Raw genomic sequence first — 23,363 nt, 5'->3', positions numbered from 1 at the left:
TTTTCATGAGAGAGGCCGTGGGTGAATCATGGCTATGTTTTAATCCCTTTCCCCACTATTTCAACTCTGTTTAAGTAAAACAGATTGAAGGGGGTTTAAAAATAAATTCATATTGATGGAAATCAATGTTCGCATTGTAATTTTACCTTGATAGCAGGGAAATGCCCATTTTTGACAAAATCTTAAGAATCCCAGCGTTCACAGACTGCACATGTAACAACAATTTAAGTATAAGAGACAGAAAGATAAATCAGCTTAACTACATCTGCATTGCATAATTGCATTTAGGAAGCTAGATCTAGCATGTATTTTTCTGTATAAGATGGCTTCTAGCGAAAACAGCAGGAACAGAAAACCAATTTGAAAAAGAGGAACAGAGAGACCTTTTCTGCGATAAATAGAAGCAGGAGAAAGTAGATAAGCCACCTTGCAGTAATTCACTTGAGCCTGTTCCATAGTCACAGTGGGCATTTTACCATTTTTCATAAGACTAATGGTTTTAGTACTGATGCGCCACTGCCGACAAGTTTCAAGAGCCAAGTATGGGCATACTGCACTGCAACAGTCCACAAGCCATAGAACTGTTTTAGGGAGCTGCGAGCTCCTTATTTTCCATCATTCTTCAAGTTGCAATCAGCACAGGTAAAAAGAAAACACATCACAGAAAAATTGAGCTCTTGTAAAACTAACTTTAACAACATGAAGGATATTATCTCCAAGGTAAAGTAAAATGAAGGCTCCACTATAGTGAAGTGTGTATTCCGCAAATAAGCCACCAACCAAGTGCAATGAGGCTTACAAACCAAGCTCCAAAAGATAACAATGTGGCATACTAAATCCTAAAGCATTTGTGACACATCACTCAAACATAACTTAGAATCTGAAATGACTGATTAGTGGTAGGCCTTCTTAAGGCTGAAAAACTGCATCTTCCAAATTGACAGGTTTTTTTACTCGAAGAAAAGGTAAGGAAGAAAAATAGAGAGGGAGGGAGGGAAGGTTGGTGGTGGGCATAGGTGGTGCGGTGGTTGTTCACACCACCGCATAGACTAGCGCCACATATATGGAGTGAACAAAGGGGACATGATCATGATGATGACATAATGATCATGTCAGCATCCACCAGAGTCTGACTACAGCCTATGGACCCTTCGAAAACACCATGATAAAGCTACAGCAGATGTGGTGTGACAACAGCCAGACCTAGTAATTGCTACTGGTATCATGTGTAGAGAAAAAGATAGGTACAAGCTTTGTTTTCAAGCATCCATGACTGCAGACATGAATCTGCCTGTTGCATTAGTTGTCACGAGGGCATGAGATTTAGTGCTTGCATGCGAGCTTGCCTGTGGGCAGGACCCTGGGAAAATAAAGGGCAAGGCCTACGGTTGCTAGGTGAAGCAAAGGGCCCCAAGGCATTAAGTGTGCCTTGGGCTGAATTGAAGTCCTTAGAAGACTCATAGAGTGGTCCAAGAGGAGCCAAGGGCAACTAGACCATGGACTGCCACATGGCACCTACTATTCCCAAGCACAATACGTGCATGCATGGGAGGGTGGCTACAAGGGGTTCGGGATGAGTCTACCTAGGATCAACAAAGAAGCTTGGCTGGACGACGGGGAGACGGACATCAAGAGAGAGCTCACTGGCTACAGGCAGAAGAGCATCTTTGGCATCGTAGGAGCCGTGTGCTGCTTGGGGAGCCATTGGCTGGTCATTGATCTGCTATTGTCCGTGAGGCCGTTCTCCCAATAGCTGAGGTCACGACTGCATCGATCATACAGCTGCTTGGCCAGGAGCAAGGATCTTGATTGGGGCTGTAAAGAGGCCACGTGGGCTGATGGCAATCCCAAGGAAGAGGCCCGTGGGCTGATGAAGTCCATTCATAGAGAGCTTGGCTGGTAAAAGGCCATAGCATGGCCATGGCCTTGAGGTGCATGCTGGTTGCAAAAGAGCTCTACTTGTACGTTGTCATATGGGGGAGGGTAAGCATGGTTGCTGACTTGACGTTGCCAAGGGCTGTAGGGTATTGGCAGAGAGAGCCTGGCTGTCCAAGGCATCGAAATGGTGGTTTGGGAGAAGCTAGCTGGACATAGGCATAGCAAATTGGGCACTGAGAGCCTGGCTGGCCTCAAGTTGACACGAATTGACTTTGGGAGCTGGCTGAGCATTTCGAAGCTTGGCTCAACACAGAGGGATCTCACATGGGCAATTGATTCTTCTGTTCAAAGCTTCCTTTGATGTTGGCGGTGTATATATGCCTTATTTCTCTGCTCCAAGCAGTTAAGTGGCCTTGTAGCCACTTATAGCTGCTGTGGAAGACTATGTGGCCAGGTGTGGCTGCTAGTAACAGTTTCGGGCTGTGTGCCTACAATTGGACAGAAATAAATGCCTTTTGCCAGCGACTGGTTGAAGCAGAGTCCAGCATAGGATATGCTTGGTGTGAGCAGTGAACAACAGAGACAATGCATGGGGCATTGATGTCTAATGGGTTGTGGAATGCACTGAATTCAAGAGAGATTGTATCCGTTGTGTGACCCATTTACAGGATTTTACAAATATTAAAGAAATACCGAAAGGGGCACCAAGGTTTGGGGCCAATCTGTGCCTTTGTTTAGGAGTAGAAGCATTCTAGCTCCTAATCTGTTGGTTGATGTGAGAGTATTGGCTGTTTAGTTGCTTATTACATAGAGTCGCTACTGACTGCACCAGTCTCCATCCCAGACCGATGCCATCTCTCCCACAGGATATACAACACACAGACAGGCTTGTGCAGCAACAAACAGGCTTTACAACATGCAGTAAAGTATACACACAGACAGATGGAGTGATAAATAGTATTATATCATCTTTCACAAACATGAATCACCATTAAATAAGATGATACAACATCACCTCCGTGTTCATCAATATAGTATACCTAACCACAGAATCACTCTGTTATGGCATTGGAAATAAGGACCCGCATTTGTAACTAGACCAGCTACTTCACACACATGGGGCATCAAGAACTGAAACTACAGGCGCAGCATCAAATGCTACAACAAGGAAATGCACAAACCTGGCACCATAACCAATGAGGCAAGCAAAGTGATGTGTGCTAAAACACTGGGCTGTTTCTGCAATTATAGATGCCGCCATGCGTAGACCATTCTGAATAAGATGCTGATGTACGGCTCCAACTGCCAAAAGTACAGGTATCGCTGGTTTGGTTGGTACCTTACAATCCCACCAAGAAAGGAAGGAAAATATCATTCAACAATTGGACAGCGGAATCTGAACTGTGCAGAACTCATAAGCTGGAAGCACCTGTTCACACCAAACTGTACAGAGCTATCTTGGTCTACAACTTTCCCAAACTGCTGGAAATTATCTACTCTACGTACGGAAACAATTGTTGACAAGCAAGTTTTGAAACCCCAAGCGGAAAACAAACAAAGAAATTTAGACAATGCATATGGACCATGAAAAAGTATGTCCACTTAAAACAACTTGTATATTCGAGAAGCCATCCTCAGACAATTATGGTTTATGATACACAGGAGGAGGTAGAGTACCAATTCCTCAATTCGATCACTGAGAATAAGTAGTTGGGATCCAGAACGGACAGCTTCATCAGCAGCTTCACATAGTTTGTTTAGAGCCCTTTCAAGTGATCCCTCAACCCCTTTGCTAACATCGTAGAAAATCGGCAGCCTACAAGGCTTAAGCTTTGTGTCTGCTTTCAAGGAGTCCAATTCTCCTTCATTTAATATTGGGCTTGTTAATGTCACCTTCAAAATACCAACAAACATAATCAAACTCTCCCATTAAAAACATTAAAAAGATCAACATGCCCTGTGATTTCAGACGGAGAGTAGAAACAAGTAAGGATGAGTTCACAAAACTTGCCCCAACTCTCAGAGAGCAGTCGTTTCACTTTCAAGATAGTCACTACCAAGGTTACAAACCATAACTTCATCATGAACAGCAACCTCCATCACAACACCGGAAGAGCATAAAATGCAGGGGCACACGCGCATACACATGTGTGTGCCCACACAGCACACGCAAAAACATCCTCATAAAGAAATTTTAACAAGTCTTGGAAGATGACGGGCCGAGTCTACCATGATAGTTGAAGATTTATAGACGTAACAGCATGACTGCAAGAATCATTGAGCCTTAGCATACAGAGATGGCACGTGGAAAAAGGAACGGGTCTCCAAAAGATCAAAGGGCACCCACCTGATCTGCATTCTTTTCATCTGCTTCCAGAATGTTCTCTCTCTTTCCAAGATTGACTTCAAGAGACATTACCAGGCCCTCACGTAATGGGTCGATGGCGGGATTGGTCACCTGCAACAATTTAACCGCAAGCACAACATGATACTTTGGACCCCTCAATTCAAACCAAAAAGTAACTAAGACTACATTAAAAACAAAGATACACTATCTTAGTCTATCTATAACCTTCAAACTCACATTTCTAGCTTCATAGACTTCAAATTACCTGTGCAAACCGTTGCTTAAAGTAATCGTACAACATATGTGGTTTCTGCGAGAGCACAGCTAAAGGGATGTCATCTCCCATGCAAAAAGTAGGTTCCTTTCCTTGCGAAGCCATGCTTTCTATCACCATCTGTACATCCTCTAAAGAATAGCCAAAGGCCCTGAGAGAATCAACACAACATTTGATTGAGGAACAACAAACAGACCCAAATATAGATAACAAGATCTGGCCAATGAAAATATCCTGACTTAAGTGATTCCCGAGAAATTAGCTAAGCAAGGATGATGGCAATACCATGTCACATCACAAAAAGGCCATAAGACAATTAACATTGTTGGGCTGTGTGTATATTACAAAACTTGTGTATACAACACATCCTCAGTTGCGTATGAAGAAAAGCCAAAAATATACCTTTGCATGACTAGAATATATCCAATCGTAAAAATTAAGAAATCTACACAGAAAATAAAAGAGAAAACGAAAGAGAAGAAAAAAGAGGTAACAAAACGAAAGAAAAAGAAAAAGAAGAAAAAAACAATCCAAAAAGGGAAAACCAAACCATTTTAGCAGTGTACAAAAAGGAATAATATAGCCAACTCATTTTAGCAGTGTACAAGAGCAAAGGTATCGGATCATGAAACTAATATATAAAACCTACTAGACCTTAGAAGAGACTGGCAGAATCGAGCATGAAGACAGATGCAGTCTGCTTTTCTTGAAACATCATTCAACCCACCTCTCTCACCTGTTGCAAGCAATATCTGGCAGACCAGCATGAAAGAAAAGTAATATCTGGCAGACCAGCATGTTAAAAAAAAAGGGGGGGGGGGGGGGGGGGGGGGGGGGGGGGGGGGGGAAAGAGAAGCAGCTTCGACCTCCTGCACTCCCTTCTTTGCCCACTACTGTTTCCCCCATAATGAAGGGGTGAGGACAGGAGACTAGGCGGGAGACCCTTCGATCCAAATCTGCATACGCGTGGAGATGAGGAAGGGGAACGGTGACAAGGCGAAAACACAAAAGCAACTCACTCTGGAGGACTTCAACAAACGCAGCAACCGGAGCGGTTTGACAGTGGACAGCACCGCGGCCTAGAAGAAAGGGGCCCACCCAAAACCCATGCCGCTCACCACATCCTCGACCTCTATGGTTACCACCACTATTTCACCACCATCATCCACCTCATCATCTACGCCACCTCTCTCCTCCCCCTCTCCTACATCATCATCACAAGTCTCCTCTCCAGTGGCCTCACCACTAGCCCCACTAGCCACGGCTCCACAGTACTTTCCCCTCGTATCACCTCCACCTCTCAGTCAGCCACCCTTCATCACCTCATCCAGCCTCGCTACTCCTACATATCACTCCCCTGCCTAGATCATGCTGTCGTACAACCTCAGCAGCCCACCTTCATTCCAACCCCTCTCGAGATCCAATTCCCACCTGAACCTGGACATCTTAGGCCCCCGCCAGATGCTTGGGACTCCCTATTGGCTGAGATACACAGCATCCGGGCCCGTCCAGCAGAGCTGACACATTACACCCAGGAGCAGGCCCGATACACCCAGGATCAGGTCCGCATTATACAGGAGTAGGGCACCCTTATCCAGGGCTCAGACACGACATCACACAACTTCGAGAGGAGCTCGGGACCCTCAGAGCAACGCCTGGAGGCCCTAGTCTCAGAGATGGAGGCACAAATAGCCATGATACAGTCGGCTATAGCAAAGACGACTAGATGGGTGGACGTGGCGAAACGGGAGCCCACAAAGGCAACCATTTCAGCCGCCATACAGGAGCAGTAGCAGAGGGCTTCGAAGGCCCTCAACATCCGGGTACGAGGGATCATGCGAGACAGCAACAACACCACTATGACACCCATGGAGGAGGCGATCACCTTTGTGACCACAATCATGGGAGTCCCCGACCATGGCATAGAGGGAGCATGGCGTGTTGGGAGAGATCCCAACCGAGAGCAGCCCCTAGTCATTCGCTTCAGAGATTCACATGCTCGACTAGCGACACTCCGACGCCAAGCCTCTCTACGAGAGCATCCCACCCTGTCCATGGACGAGGATTTGACACCACTACAGATTGAGGAGCGACGAGTTCTTCTGCATCAGTGGGATGTTGCCCGCAAGGAGGGAAAATGGGCCGTGGTCCGAGATGGTAGGTTGCTGACCGACAACCGTCGGCCTCCCACCCATACCTCCTAGGGGGACGGGGCCTATGAGACTCAAGTTTTTGAGACCCTAAACTGCACCATTTGGAATTGTAATGGTACCTTATGGTCAGACCCAGGGAACTTCTCGGAGTCTTATACAGGACGAGACATAGTCTTTTACACGGAGACACACCAGAGCCCAGAGCGTCCACTACCAATAGCCAGTGGCTACACATGGGAGTCAGCCTTCAAGGATGAGACGAGGGATACAGGAGGAGTCCGAGGATCAGGCGGGGTCGCAGTATTGTACAGGTCTTCCCTCTTTGGGGTCCATCTCCATTGAGAGGAAGGACGCACACTCCCGATTCATGTGGATCCGGATCCGACGCACAGACACTCGTGACCTTTTCATAGCAATATGCTACTTCCAGCCAGACACATCCCACTTCGCCAGAGTGGCACGAGAGGAGGGTGAAACATCGCCATATGCACCCTTACATCAGTATATCCCAGACCTTTCAGCCCGTGGGAAAGTTCTCCTCGTTGGTGACTTCAACGCCAAGACGAGCACGCGCCAGGCACCAACTTTTGGACTTCCGAGACGACTCTATCATGCTACCAGACATGGACCTAGACGGAGTAGGTATGACCAAGATCTCATCGGACCGACACGGGCCTATTACACCATATGGACACGCGCTCCTTAATCTGGGCAAGATGCATGATCTCATCATCTACAATGGGCTCGACCTATGGCCCTCCTCAAGTGGTTTTACTTGCTTCACATACGGGGGGGCACTAGTGTAGTAGATTACATTACGGAATCCCCTACCTTCACTTCATGTATCACCGACTTCACCGTAGCACCACTCCCTCTAGGAGCTGATCACACAAACCTATTCTTCACTATCGCCACCCCACGCTTAGCCACACCACACACCACATAGGAAGCACGACACCTACCTCTTGGTTCTGTATCCTGCAACAATTGGTACGATGCGGAGTGCAAGGCTTATCGCCGACAGCTCCAATTTGAAACCAGATGTTACCTCCCAAACACACCAGACACGGTATGCAAGTACCGACGGCTCATACGTCGAAAGAAGCAGCCATTTCTTCATCAAAATGAGGAGGAGCTGATGCACATCTTGTATAGCAGCAACTCTAAGGATTTTTTGCGGAGATTCCTTGAGCATAGGTCCCCATCACCCCTCACCGACACGAGAGTCTCGCACACGTATGCACACCATCTTTATGATGTCCCACACCAGCCCACTCCAGATCTCATACACACACCTCGCCCCACCACTTGCACGTTGTTCACCAGAGGGGGAGTCAAGGACGCGACATTGAAACTGCACAATGGTCAAGCAAAGGATCACGAGGGCCTATGCACTGAGTTTATCGCATATGGGATTGACACGTTAGCCCCGATCCTAGCAAAGCTATTCAATAACGTTGTTTGCCTTGGCTTCCCCCGCACCTAGACACTCAACACCATCACCCCCATCCACAAGGTAGCGGATCCCATGGACCCGAGTAACTACAGGACTATCATGATTGGACATGTGATGTCCAAGATCTATGCAGCTGTATTGGATGCATCGGTCAGCCTATTCACACAGATGAGAGGGCTCAGAGCAGAGGGTCAGGCTGATTTCAAGCGAGACCATGGGACTATGGATCACATACTCACACTCAGGAGTGTCATTGAGGAGGCCAGATCACGGAAGGAGAGGTGTATTGTTGCTTTGTGGAATTCTGCAAAGCCTTTGACACAGTATCTCGAGCTTGTCTCATCACACGCCTACAGACACTGGGATTTGATCAGGAGATCATCTAGGCAATCATGGCACTATATGAGAGAGTCTCAGGCCGAGTTCACACAAGCGTAGGTTCGACAGATGAGATCCTAAGTACCAGAGGGGTCAAACAAGGTTGTCCCTTATCACCGACCCTGTTTGGCCTCTACATCGATGAGCTTGAGACTTTTATGGGGGCGTTCAGAGGGACCGGTTCCTCACTTGCCGATGAGCAAGCTACAGCCAACTTTGTGGAGCACGACTATGCCTTCTTGTCTTGCATTTCAGACTCTCAGTTGGCTGCTCCGGATAGTACAGCCACTTGTAATGATGACTCTTATGCTTTTCTGACATGCAGTTATGATTCTTCCAAGGATGCATCAGCTTTCAGTGTCAATAAGACACAAAATACATGGTATTTTGACAGCGGTGCCTCAAAGCATATCACTTCCAGGAAGTGTCTTTTCACATCTTTGCATCCACCACCCGTTGGTAAAAAGGTCACATGTGCCAACAACTCCTCCTATTCAGTTCGTGGTACAGGAGAAGTTGAACTTACAGCCATTGATGGCTCAACATTCAGAATTTATCACAAAGCATTTTGAATTTGGCACATAGCACTTTGCATTTTGCACATAGCTATCTGAACTTAGCATGTAGTACTTTGCGATTAGCATATAACCACAAATTTATGTGGGGGGAGAGTTGGCACACTTCCTCTCCAAAAATTATACTTTCGATGGGCCACCAATTGAGATTGTATCCTCATACACTTACTTGGGGGTCATCTTCTCCGGCCCGATCTTCACGAGGAGACCAGCGATGCAGGCCAGACAGAGCAGGGGATACGCCTCACTGGCTCGGCTAGAGAGACAATGCTTTCACTCCCAATTCCAAGACCCTCGGACCAAGGCTCTTCTCTGTGACTCCTTGGTCCGACAAGCCGGTATGTATGGCAGCCCTTGTTAGGGGCCTGACATGTCAGAGATAGAGTGGACACGAGTGGAGCGCCTGCAGATCCTCATGCTCTCACGGATGATCCGGGGGAAACCGTCTGTACTACATCACATGATTCAGGCCAAGTTTGGTGCTTCTCCACTCCAGCTAGATGCATCCTTTCAGACCATCACATATCTACCCAGTGGTCTACACCGGGTTAGATCATATGGGGACTGCACATCAGGGAAATAGAGGTTGCCATGGTTGGCTCTCGATTCCTCCATGAGGTTGGCAGCAGAGGGAGACGAGCGATGCTGGTATGCACGGACTCACACATGGTTTGTGAGACTATGATTCCACATCGATAGGATACCTCCTTTTCACTACAGTTTAGATGCCCCTCCGATACTCCCACCCACCATCCCGATTGGGCCACACACCAACCATGTCATTCGAGAGGATCTCCTGCAGCTACACACCTTTAGGACCTGGTTGGAGCCGAGGGAGCTCCCACTCAAGCTAAGTTTCTACAGAGATTACTATCTTCGTATTTCGGAGGAGGGATTCATCACACCACCGGGGTACACTGAGCTTCATATGCCTCACTCACTACGGATCTCCATCGGACAGTTTCGGGTATCATCACACCGCCTCCGCATAGAGAGCGGCAGAGCAGAGTTCCTAAGGAGCATCTGTGCAACTGTCAAGAGGTTGAGTCGGAGGAGCATTTTATTTTTAGGTGCCCAGTGTACTACGAGATCCGAGGTTGCTACCACTGCCTCTTCAGAGACGGCTCCGAGCTCCTTTCCAGATTCCTCGCCTACCCAGATCAGAGATGCCTCGCGGCCTTTATTCACGAGGGGTCCGACGCAGAGAGTACTTACTCAAGCGACGAGGCTTGGCCACATCATCAGACACCTCTCAGAGCAGGATCACAGAGTTCTACCCATCGAGTGACATTGATCGTCTAGTCTCTAGCCGCAGACGTGACAGAGACCCTGACCCGACGACCGCAACACGACACACGAGACATCGAGGGGGAACACAGATCACTCTGGGGGACCTCCTGTCATTGTTTAGACCGGGGATACATCCCATGGGAGTCACGGTGGCTCTGGTCTTGTATCGAGCCTCGTCTAGGAGACCGAGACGCACGGCACACCTTGACGGGCGCCAGCGTCCCATCACTGGCTATGCACCAACCAAGGCGACCTGACATACGGAGGATTCCGCTCCGCTCCAGTCCTTTTCTTTTCTTTTCATTGTTACATCCAGATGTATTTGATTATGTATGATCAGACTTAGGGTTCAGCACGGGTGATGACGCTCGTTTCAGTAGCTCCACCCTTACTGTGATTTGTTTCAGGTTTTCTTTCAGTCTCATAGACCCATCGGTCTTCGGAAGACTCTAATAAATTTTCTTTCTCTATTTCTTTCTTTCTTTCTAACCTCTTGCAAAAATGCTTACGATTGAAGAACATTAATGTCCATGAGCCTTTCTGGCCAAGATGGAAGGTTATCAAGCTTCACCTTGACCGAAATCTTTGAGCCTGTGCAAGCAAAAGGCAGATTGATATGATAGCAATGTTATCTGCTACTTCACATAGTGACAGTTTTGTTGTTTCTTTCATGAATGTGGACAGTAAAAGGATTATACAAAGGCGAATTCCAACTATTATCATCACAGACCTTACACACAAATAGTAAGCAGGAAAGTGGCAACTATTATCATAGCAGACCTTACGCTACGTAGAACCTATTATCCTTAAAAAACTACTAACTTCACACAGGAAAGTGGCATCATAGCAGACCTTACACTTATGTAGAAACTTCAGTACATATAGAACAAAGGGTAACTCCTTTTAAAACTACTAACTTCACACAGGAAAGTGGCAACATCACCACCTGTGACAGGCACTTTGCCAGATCATTGTTCTGTCAAATTGCAACTATCATGTGCCCGACTCATTGCATGAGCACACACACAAACAATATTCTTCATAAATTCCTGCCATATGCTAAGGCGAACATCAACAACAAAATACTTACTGCTGGAGCTTTAAAACTTTGTCACTGTCCCAATGATTAGTGCCAGAGAACTTTGCACGTTGCAAAGGGCGGCTTCTTTCGGTCAGCCACTGTTTGTAAGGCTTGGCATTTGCAATACGCTTTTTTACTTCAGTATTTTCAAAAACCTGTCCAGACATTGTGAAGCTTGTGTAAAGCACTTGGATTATTATGCACAATTGCTTCATGAGCAGATGAGGAGCATCTGTTCAATCTTGCCTTGTCACTAAATAGATGTTAGTATCTTTTGTACTAAACATACAAATTGTTCTTGCAACTAAGGCCTGCAGACAGTTGTCTGCTACTATTCAGACCCCTGCACGTTTTACTACACGACATTATCTCATAACAAGGCTGGTTTTGGTATCAGAGGAGAAAGAATAGGATGCTACCAGAGTTGACAAGAATTCAACAAGACTTCAGCATTGTCATCTGGAGTTATTGTAAAGGAAAAATAAAACAAAGCATGATACAAACTTTTAGAAATTAATGGATATGCAAAAAACAATAATTCAGAAGATAGTGTTCTGAGATTACTTGTCCAGTTTCAAGATCTACTGCAATCATCATTCCTGGACCCAACCTCCCCTTGCTTATAACTTTTGACTCATCCATGTTCAGCACTCCAACCTGCCAATTCACACACCATGATCATTATGCATCTACATTCTGAGTTTGTCCAACAGACAACAGTGTGTAAAGGGACATGCCTCAGAGCTGAAACCAAACAAAAATGTAATCATTGAAGTGTATCCAGCTCAACAAACCCATTGCATTAGAAATAGTTTCAGAGAGCGAATCACGGTATCTCCACAGAACTTGCATGCATACTTAGAGAGTTGCAATGATATTTCCCATGTGCATCATTGCAGTATTCATGCCGAGAAAAGACCTGGAGTCAGGGGCGGGGCTGTGAACATGTGAAAAAACAAAACGGGACCAACCTCAGATGCCACATATAACATGTCATCTGCTGTTTGCCAAAATCTAGCAGGCCGAAGCCCATTGCGATCAAGACAAGCTCCAACAGTTTTTCCATCACTACACATAGCAAAGAAAGCAACAGGCCATACACGTTAGTAAAGCTTTTGCACAAGTCTAAACGAATTACAATGACCAAAAAAAAAAGAAAATGAACACTCCATCAAAAAGTAAATACCTTAGAGACAGTCGTCATAATTTACAAATATCCAAAGATTCTAAGGCTAACCAGAAATATGTATCTCCCCAAATAACCCGTAGGAATATTCAAATGCAAAATGCTACAATGAAAATCATGTACAGAATCAATGTATATCATGCATACAGTGTATATAAACAGAAAAAAAATTTTGAGAGTCTGATACACAGTATAATTGTTCAATTTGTATGGTCCAGTTAAGGGTTAAACAACGATACTTCTCAGAAAATACTGGGAACACAAACAATAGGTGAGAACAACAACAATAAGAAAGAATTGTAATGGCAGCACCGCTTGTTTAATGTTCTGAGCAGGGGTAGCAATGATATTAGCCTGACTAAAGTATTAGGACCTTAGAACATGAAACCCTAAAACTAGTAGAACACAAACAAGAAAGAAGAATGCTTAACTTGAAAATGCTAGAATGAAAACATAACATGGAATTCATACTTTTTATATTACCAATGATATTAGGATCTTAGAAAACCCTAAAACTAGTAGAACACAAACAAGAAAGAAGAATGCTTAAACTTGTAAATGCTAGAATGCTGAAGTCAAACCCCCTGCTCTAGGATGCACTTCCTAGTGACACATGGCAATAGCTGCCATGTCGGCCTAATATTGCAACATGTAATTTGTATATCAACTCAATTCAAAGGGCTATCGAACAATCAACTCATAAGTTGAGCATTACATTTGAAAATCATGAAAGAAAGAAAGAAAGAAAGTCTATCAACGTCCACGGGAGACCAAGAGGTCTATGGGACAACATGAAAGCCATCTAGTACATCAGCTTAGGGAGGGCGCAGGGCAGCTCCCAAGGAGTGCAAAAGCAGCTCCATTTATTTAGAGAGTACCTATATCGTAGCCTAGATAAAACATACACACATATATATAGTTGGCCTTACATCAGTTTAAGACTGAGTCTTTTGGTTTTGAGTGACCATGCATTAAATGCAAGACTATCCTATAGGACATGCATACAAAAGCTATAGATCTATAGTCATTGGAATATCAAGGCAATTTTATAAAAAAAGCACCACATTGGAGACAATCCCAAAGTTGAAAGAACTTATCACAATGTTGGATGCTGCTAGTGTTGAGGTTATACTGAAAGATCCTTGTGTGCACAAAATACTCCGTCTCCTTATGCACAAGATAGAGCTCTTCAGTCAAAAATTTGAGGAAGGTTTTTGACAATTATGTATGGAGTGAATATCGTGATGAGAACTGAATCTGTTTGAGAATTTTTCATTTTCCTTTTGATTTCAACGTGCAAATTCGAAGGTTCTTGTTTGGTAAATCGCTGAAGAGAGAAAAGCCAAAATTAGCAAATTTGAGAGCTGAACAGATAGAGCAGTAGAAACAAAAGGATGAAAGGCAGCATCCAAAAGCTAACCATCAGGCCAAACTAGCATCAAAGGCTGCACGTGATGTTCTTATGGGCTTTCCATTTGCTGGTGGAGGCAAGAGCCTCTTCAGTGCCTGATGTAAAAAGCGGAGATTCTTTGTTCCGGCGATCTTTTTCGAGAAGAAGAGTCATCACATCATCAAAGGTTGTCGAGGCAAGCCTAAGTACTTCATGAGTGCTCTCAAAATGAGAGACTCCTTCCATACTCATCATGACATCCATTTGGTGAAGCATCCAGCTGTGCTGTGCTGCTATCACTATCAATATTTTCCCACTGTTGTACTTAGTTAGCCACAGATCAAAGGTCCGAAAGGAGTCTTGCTCTATACTTTAGAAACAAGTCTTGCTTTATACTTATCTATGCCATCATCTGCTGTGTACTTTATCCTGTAATCCACTTACAGCCAACAATCTGTAACTGCTGGCAAGTCCAATGTAAATCCTGTAAATCCACTTGCATCCAAGAATTTGTAACTGTTGGTAAGTCCACAAGTACCCAAGCATCCCTTCACAATGACATCATTCTCAATTTTGGATGGCATCCATTGCTTTGAATTTTCTCCTGCTTTAAAAGACCGAGGCTCATTCATGTCCAAAGTCATGCATATAAGGGTTTCGTGTTTACTACCTTTGACTTGCTCATCTTTCGTTCCATCTATTTTGACACGACACCAGCTCTCCTGAAACCCCTGACCTGCAAGAACACATGAAACATGAGGAATATGAGCACGCTGCTCACCACCCAACGATGACATCTACGGGATAAGATCCCAAATCGTGAGATGTCCCTTCCGAGCCACGAGCTGAGCTACTAGCACGAAATCCCAACCAGATCCTAACCAGCCTGGTGTCCCATACCATCAGGTGGCGCCCAGAGGCCTTGAATCTGTTGCTGACCTTGGGCTACGCTAGGACGCAGGCACGCGTCCGATCCAAAATCAGACCTAGCACTAGGAAACTAGACTTGCTCCCCTTGGCTCTCTGAAGACTAAACCTCTAAGCCCCCTTTATAGGCTCGGGCCCAATGCGCCAAAAATAGCGGAGACCTCTATTTGGCTCGTACCCTTGCCACCCAACCCGAGAGTCAAGCCTCCCTAGCCAATTGGTATCTGATGTGTATTGTGGTACACAAGACTAACTCAAGTAGCCTGGGGAGGCTTAGGGCTAGGCAGGCTTCATTCTCGGGATGAGTGGCAAGGGTACAAACCAGATAGAGGTCTCCACTATTTTTGGGAATTTGGGCCTGAGCGTAGAAAGGGGGCCCAATGGTTCCGTCTTCAGAGAGCCAAGGGGAGCAAGTTTATTTCCCTAGTGCTAGGTCTGATCCTGGATTGAGTCGCAGACGCATGCTACATCCTAGCGTAGCCCAAGGCTCAGTAGCAGATCCAAGGCCTTTGGGCGACACCAGGCTGGTCAGGATCTAGTTGGGAGTTCGTGCCAATAGCTCAGCTCGTGGCTCCGAGGGGACATCTCACGATTCGAGATCTTATCCCGAAGATGTCATGGTTGGGTGGTGAGCAACCTACTCAGATTCCTCATGTTTCGTGTGTTCTTGTGTTTGCTTGCAGGTTAGAGGTTTCAAGAGTGCTCGGATCAAGTCATATTTCATGAGGCAAAAAATGTTCATCTTCACCATTCTACTATCTATTGTCCAAAATTAATTTGGCATTGCAAATTGAAAAGCGAAAGAAGAGTCATGACTCTCGTAAAATACTATTGTCTATATCTCAAACTAACTATAGCCAAATTCTAGCTATCAATGTTTCCAGCACAACTCACCCAATAAAGAGCACTATCTAGCTCCCCTATGGACGGAAAGGTAATGCCAGGCCCTGCTGAAATCACAATCAGTATCCATAGTAATGCTCTTTAAAAAGCAATTGGGATGGTTCCTAACAAGCTATTTTAGGTTACTTCAAAAAAACATTCATTTAAAATAAAAGACTAGCATGAGATAATTTTAAACTCTCATTGCTCAAATAAAAGAGGCATTCGGTATGACATGGATCCACACCAAGCTCCTTAAAGCAGTTGGAACCTTACACAGAACATGTGTGAATAAAAGAGCCAAGCAATGCATGCAAGCTTAACGAGGCCAATTAGTAGTCCATTAGCCTTGTGCCCAATCGATCCACACGCCATAGTCACACAAAACTATGAGGCTGGGTCAGCATCACACCTAATATAATCACATGTAAAACCTGTAAAATGACACATGACACTATCCCATCAAGCGCAAGACCAAAAATGTGACTTTGCTGAAATAAACATTATGAAAATTTAATACAACTCCACCAAAAAAACTTCCTTTCTAACAAAGTTCTGCTTTCAAATTCAGACAGGCATGTGGCCAAGAGGTTGTCCCAATGCTGTATGGTTTGTACTTTTCAAGAGAGTTTCCCACCTAAAAAGTAACAAAGCTGGTCCATCCCAAGGCTCCATTTGTCCTTTGTAGTAGTCATAAAAATCGACCACCTGAGACATCAAGTGCACAACATCGTCACTTCAATAGTGAAATTTTTGAAACATATGTAAATAAATGTAAAATAGAAACACATATAAGCATTGCTCAACCTTAGCATGATATGTTTAGCTTATCGACATGTTGCCACTAGTACAAAGCCTCCCAGAAAGAACCCCAAGAAAATAACATAGTTTGGATACTTCAAACATTCCATCCCCTCTTAGTATTGTCAAGGTATTGATGTTCTTAGAAAACTAAAAATAATTGTGAAAGCTAGAAAGAATACATTAGAAAACTAAAAATGATTGTGAAAGAGCATGCTACACAAATATATATGAGCAAAGAAATAAAGAAACGTAGATTGATAGATAAACAAACACATATATAAATGCATATTTATGTAAGCTTGGCCTTTTTTGTAATGATGTAGATATAGATGCGTATTTATGTAAGCTTGGTCTTTTTCGCAATGACAAATACGTATATATAGATACATATATAAATGTCTAGCATGGTTGCGGGTTGTGCAAACGTCTGCGATGCATGCATACGTGCTTTTTCTAGGAAAAATAAACTCAAAATCTAACCTTGGATTACCTAAGCTTTAACAAAGCTACTACCATTTTTGCATGGTAGCAAGTTGCTACGATTCTTGATGTATGCTTCTCTATTGGACCACTACCACACTCTCCCTTGCATCTAGATATAGCTTTGATAAATAACCAAGAGTAGTTTGCAATGGCTTGTTATGTTGCCACCTACTAATGCTTCAACACAAGTCGTATCGGCCAATTCAAGAGACTAGTCTACAATTTTCATTGAGCATCAGATTTGCAAGCGCTTGCCAATTGCTTGCTTAGATTGAACACCCTCCCAAGAGAACGATGTCCTCGAGAGCATGTCTACTATCAGATCCCCCCTACTCAGCCGATGAACCAGCCATTCCACAACGCATCTCATCCCGTTTATGGGTGGCGTCAGCAACCTATCAACCCTCACCTTTGCATAAATGGAGAAAATGGAAGTCATCCACTAGTGGCCATACAACATTGCCTTGAGAGCTGCAAAGAAGCACTACAGCTCTAGAGACATGCCCTTAGGATTCTCGCACATACCCAAGGGCACCAAGGGCAGTGACCTAGATGGTTGCCTCACTCATAAAGATGGAGCATGCTTCAAATTCAGGCTGTGGACAGCTCTCGAGCTTATCATATTAAGGGTCAACATTACCACCATGCATATCTAGACTACCCATTGGGCTTCTGATGAATGGCCGATAGACTTGACATGTGACTAGTTACATATATACCTTTGTAAGACTAAAATATATCCAATTGTACAAATTCAGAATTTTGTTGACATGTGGCTGCTTTAATAGCCATCTAGCTTGACATCATCTATGCTTGCGCTCTACCTAGAAGCAAGATCGAAGGGATCCTGCAAGATCGGAGTCATGAGTGCTTTTACAATTGTGGCTGCTCACAAGTTCTTGTAGGGATTATTGTGAAGCAGCCCACGAAAGCTTGTACGCACATCACCCTAGTGGGCAGTTGACTTCTAAAGCTTAAAGATAAATTCATATATTGGATCGGGGAGGGAAGGTGATGTTCATGCTGGAATTATCATGGACACCTCCTATCACGGGCATGTGAATTTCTAAGCTTTAGGAATTTACAGTGCATGCCCTAGCTTCCAACTGATTAAAACAGTTCAAAGGAAACTTCAGTGCAATTAATACCATGGGCCGGGTAAAAATCCCTTTAACTAAAAATAGCTCCAGAACTACGTTTGGCAAGCTGACTTGAGGGACAAGGCAAAAACTTGAAAGTCACAGGCTGAGAAAGTGCTCCAGGGCTATTCTATCACATCGACTCGCTGATTTTCGACTACTAAGGCAGTCTGTGGGCTGTAGGTGGGCTGGCAGAAGCTCAAAAACGATTTTTCTTTATGTGCCAAGAGCCTCTAGATCAGTTCGTTTTTCCTGCATGCCTGCTGTTCGTACCTTCATAGATGCCCAAATCTGATTCACACTTCTTCTAGGAGCCTTCCAGGCCAAGCAAATAACGTTTCCAAATAGAAAGAGCATGAATTACAGCCAACATCTCTTTCTCATAATCCCCAAATATTTATCACCATCTTGCAAGATTCTACTCTCATAGGCAACAACCCACCCTTCCTGCATCAGAACTGCTCCAAGGCCCAGATTTTTGCAGATATGGCCAAATCAACACTGGATCTCAACAAAATGGCATATAAAGCATCTATAGTACAAGCATCAACCCAAAAAGCTCCGTACATCATGCAAATTCCTTAATTGTGGTCAATTGTGGATTGCTTTCCTCTTATCAGGATCCATATGCACTCCATCCTTGGAGACAATGTGTCCCAGTAAGTGACTCTCAAGCATAAAGAATTCATTTGCACTAACAACTAGCCTATGGTTCTCAGATCTGCAAACACTATGGCCAAATGCTTCTTATGCTCTTTCTCATCCCGTGAGTATATCGTCAAAGAAAGTACCCACAAAGAATTTGTGCTCACAAAAAGATTTTGTCCATCATTCAGTTTGGTAGGAGCATCTGTAAGCCCAAATGGCATTACTAAGAACTCATATAACCCAAAGTAGGTTGTAAAAGCTGTCTAGGACACATTCTCCAATTGAATGTGTAACTGATGATAGCCACTCTTCAAATCTATGCGGCTGTCCAACCAATCCAAGATATTATCAATTCTCGAAATGGGAAATCGATTCTTAATTGTAATCTTGTTCAAGGCGCGATAATCTATGCATATATGCCAGGAATCATCCTTCTTCTGGTCTGACAGAATCGGTGAGCAGTAAGGAGATAAACCGGGCTGAATCAGCCCCTATAGTAAGTCCTTCGTCTAGCTCATGATCTCTTCCTGTTAGGCTGTACTAACCTTGTATAGTGACTTTTTTGGTGGGCTACTACCAGGTATTACATCTATGCCATGATCCTCGGGCCTCTCGGGTGGAAGTTCAGCTGGCAAAGAGTCAGAAAAACAGTCCCCAAATTGATTTAGGAAACCTGTCCGCTCTTTATCCAGCTTAGATAAAACAACTTGCGGATCGTCAAACTCAATATACTTTATAAAAACTAATGCGCACAAATATGACTTTCTATTACCGAAGAAATTCAGAGGGGACTGATTCTCCCTTGAGTTTGACATCCAATGCATGGGTCTTCCATCTATGCATCACAGTAATTTTCTGATTGAATTGTCCAACATAGCATATGCACCTTGTGACACCACGGCATCCCTAGCAAAATATCACAGCCCTCTAATGGCATAATATAAAATTCATCACTGTCCATAAAACCTGTATGTGCAAATGGAGCTTCCCAATAATAGGGGGGACTGGTGTACGTGACCCTGGACAAGCCAACCCTACTCATAGGCCCCATCTCTTCTGCACAGATTCCAAGCTTGCTTGCCAACTCAAGGAAAATAAAATTTGCACGAGCCCCAACATCAAAGAAATCAATGTCATTTGATCTCCCACTTTGCCCCATGCGCTGTATAACTCTAACGCATCCCCATTTGGCTGCACGCCAATCACATTAGGCATTAACCCCGTAGTGGGCTTGTGCTTCTTGCCTTTCTGCTCATCCCTATCATCGGCCTTCCCTTTCAGCTTGTGTTTTGGGCAATCACGTGCCATGTGCCCCTCTTCCTTGCAATAAAAGCACTTATTACCATCCATTAAGGCTTTACTCTCCTCACGTGACAGCCAATTAGAGCCTGGCCTATCATGCTTTTTTCCCTTATTAAATGGAGCTTTTGAAGGATTTCTTGGCTTTCCTGATTTCTTGAAGGTGTCAAATTTGTTGCTCTTGTAACCACTTGTTTTCCCAAGCAAAACACCTCAGTAGTAGTTGCATTTTCAATCAATTGGGACATATTGGTTATCCTTGTCTTCCTGCAATAATCTCTGATGTCTTTAGGCAACCCACAGCAGTATTTCTCAAACTACTCTGACAATGGCACATGCTGATAAGAGCTAACCAGCAATAAAGTTTCCTACAACTACTGTACTCCTCCAAATTCTCGCAAATGGCTACATCCAACGTATGCCATGCTGTCATAACATCAACCTCAAATGTGGTGGACAACCAGGTGGCTGATAATAACTGTTAAACTGAACCCAGCTAATCACTGCTCTATTCTGAAGCAGCAAATTTGTCCACCACTCTAGGGCGTTCCCTTTCAGAAAGGTAGCTAACTTACGCATCTTTAAGGATTCAATGAAGTTTCCTCCTGAGAAGGCTGCATCAAACTATTGAACAAAAGTTAATGCCCGATTGAAGGTCTTAAACTGCTGCCCCAGCTTCCTTAAATTCCTTTGCTTTCCCTATGGGCGTCAAATTGTCATACACAGGTGGCTGAGGAGACATAGCATTACCTCAACCCTGTCGAGCATTGCCACCACTTTGACCAGCATCACCACCGCTCATAGGTGGGTTTGTCCTACCAGCCCCAGTTCCTTGCACTCTAAACATACCTGCAGGAGCTCCCAAATTACCATGCATTCCTCCTTGCATCCCTGGCTGCACGATAATATTGCATACATTATACTATGCATCCCGCACTGCATACCCCCAAACATATTCTTTTGCATACCCTGCATACCAGGCTGAAAACCCACTCGGTAGTTTCCAGACATTCCATGATAATCCACAGTTTACCCAGCCATTACCTGGAACACTGAACCACCACCAAAATATCCTGGATGCATTAAGGGTTGAGGAAAGGTTTGCTGTCCCCGATTTGCATTCTGAAAATTATTCCCTTGACCATGCAACTCAACTCCAGGACCATGAGTGGATGGAGCACCCTGTACATTGGCATTACTGAAGGCTGTCCATTGAATGGCATGGAACTATAGGGCTGCTTCTGAGCCCCACCGGTTTCACCTGGATGTGAATGACCCTTTTTCTTTTTAGACCTAGGAGGAGTTTGCATAAACTCGGCAAACCTTGGGTCCAGAGTGAGATGAGCAAGTACTCCCACTACACTTAACAGTTATATTTTGAACCGTGCATCAGCCTCCTCTACGTCCTAAGCATTGTTAGACCCTCCAGGCTGTGTTTCATTCACATCAAGAGCATTTACAGCTCGTTGTCCATCACCATTTTGAGCACTCTTGAGAAGTCCCTCATTCCAGGGCTGTCCATCTTGCTCATCCAGAGACGACTCCTCTTCCATATCCCAATCATCATCATGAGTGACATACTTGCTGAATTTCTCTTAATTGCAACAAGGAATACTTGCACAAGAGATAACCACACACTCACCTCCTTCAAGAATATGGTGATGTCCTAGCAAGGGAACCATGAAACCAGCCTCGAGGCCAACAAGAGGGCAGTAATAGACAATGAACTAGCCAATGCTCTCACTTAAACAATTCAGCAAACAAACAACTAGTAGTATGGGAGCTAGAATGCTTCTCCTCAAGACAATGACATAGATTGGCCCCCAACCTTGGCGCCCCTTATGGTATTCCTTTATTATTTGGAGATCCTTGTAGATAAGATACACAATAGATTCAACCACACTTGCATTCAATGCAAATCCCACTCTCGGCAGGCATCAGTGTCCCAAGCAAAAACCCTTCTCGGCTCTGCTCACACCATACGATCTTATAGGCATCCAAATCAATTCCCATTACTAGCATGAAGCCTGGAGCTGTTACTAGCAATCCAAAGGGGGTCACACAACTCCCTTGCCAACTCAGATGCACATTAGACCATTGATGCACCCAAAGGAATAAATGATAGCATTTAAACCAGCGTACAACCTCGAGAGGCTTCATCTTTCAGCAGTTCCTAAACCATGCATGTAGCCTTAGTCATTTTAGTAGGTGCCACATAGTACCTACATTTCATTTAGGAATAATTTCCCAATGCAAATAGAAACAGAGGTCTTTCAACGACTATTCATTAGTGTTTCCAGCTTTGCTCCTCTCATAAAGCAAGGAATAGTTCCTCTGCAAAGGTTGGTACCACATGCACCCTTGCACTTGGGTGCAAAGTGACACACTGGCTACATCGAAAATACGTGATAGTTCCCTAATAGGAGATTTTGTCGTATGTTGTGACCCCTTTGTGAGCCCTTGTCCAAGGACAGTCAGGCACAAGCTACGTAAGTCTGTCTATCAGACTTAGGTCAAGTCAGAAGATCAATCCTTGTGCACTAGTACCCACTGGAGAACCGTAGGGTAGTGTTTTTGTCTTAGGTTTAGGTCCAGCCTAGGATAGGAGCCCTTTTGGGCCCCCTCAAGGCTGGAACAAGTGAAGAGAATGGCAAGGGAAGGGCTGCCTTTATAGGCTACCCTCCACCCCTCCCTAGGCTGCATTTATGGGACCTAGGGTTGCCTTTATGGGGCCTAGGGCTGCCATTTATGGGGCCAGCCAACCAGACCCAAAATCCCTATAAATAGGGGCCTCCAGGCCCTCTTTCCTCATTCAGTTCTCCCAGCACTTCAGCCTCCTACAGCTCCTCCTCAGCCCCCTCTGAACAGCCTGACACTCACCTCCAGTGGCCCCTTGATCAGCCTCAGCCCTTGGCATCAGTTCAGCCCTCTGGGAACATTTACATAGCACATCAGACAGGGAGTCGGGACAGCGAACGGAGTAAGGTTTGGGGTCTGTTTCAGCAGCTCTTTTCAGTTATCTTTTACGGTTTTACACAGCTCATTCTCAGCTCTTTATTTCAGTCATCCCTCATCTCTCTCATAGGATCTATCACTCCTAGCTTTCACTCTCTCTCATGTAGTAACGCTACATTACGGTGGACAGCACAAGCCTCTTCCTTGCCTTGCAAAAG

The 23,363-nt window shown here is 44.6% G+C and overlaps 1 protein-coding gene across 1 annotated transcript in view; it reads right to left on the bottom strand.

Annotated features, from left to right (window-relative positions):
* Positions 1 to 23,363, bottom strand: part of LOC147888460 (ferredoxin-dependent glutamate synthase, chloroplastic-like) — a 68,916-nt gene that overhangs the window by 26,231 nt on the left and 19,322 nt on the right. Inside the window, exons 6-15 of the mRNA XM_087392275.1 lie at positions 16,455 to 16,525; positions 12,404 to 12,500; positions 11,997 to 12,089; positions 11,442 to 11,587; positions 4,491 to 4,650; positions 4,226 to 4,336; positions 3,556 to 3,771; positions 3,060 to 3,217; positions 427 to 556; positions 147 to 205 (exon numbers count right to left, since the gene is read on the bottom strand). Coding sequence (XP_087248401.1) covers positions 147 to 205; positions 427 to 556; positions 3,060 to 3,217; positions 3,556 to 3,771; positions 4,226 to 4,336; positions 4,491 to 4,650; positions 11,442 to 11,587; positions 11,997 to 12,089; positions 12,404 to 12,500; positions 16,455 to 16,525 — 1,241 coding nt within the window. The remainder of the gene's footprint in view (positions 1 to 146; positions 206 to 426; positions 557 to 3,059; positions 3,218 to 3,555; positions 3,772 to 4,225; positions 4,337 to 4,490; positions 4,651 to 11,441; positions 11,588 to 11,996; positions 12,090 to 12,403; positions 12,501 to 16,454; positions 16,526 to 23,363) is intronic.

This window comes from Dipteris shenzhenensis, chromosome 21, assembly GCF_047967505.1.
Source record: "Dipteris shenzhenensis isolate YYH24624 ecotype China chromosome 21, Dip_SZ_1.0, whole genome shotgun sequence".
NCBI classification, from domain to species: Eukaryota; Viridiplantae; Streptophyta; class Polypodiopsida; order Gleicheniales; family Dipteridaceae; genus Dipteris; species Dipteris shenzhenensis.
Note: the sequence above shows the minus strand (reverse complement) of the source record. Positions and strands in the feature narration are given on the sequence as shown.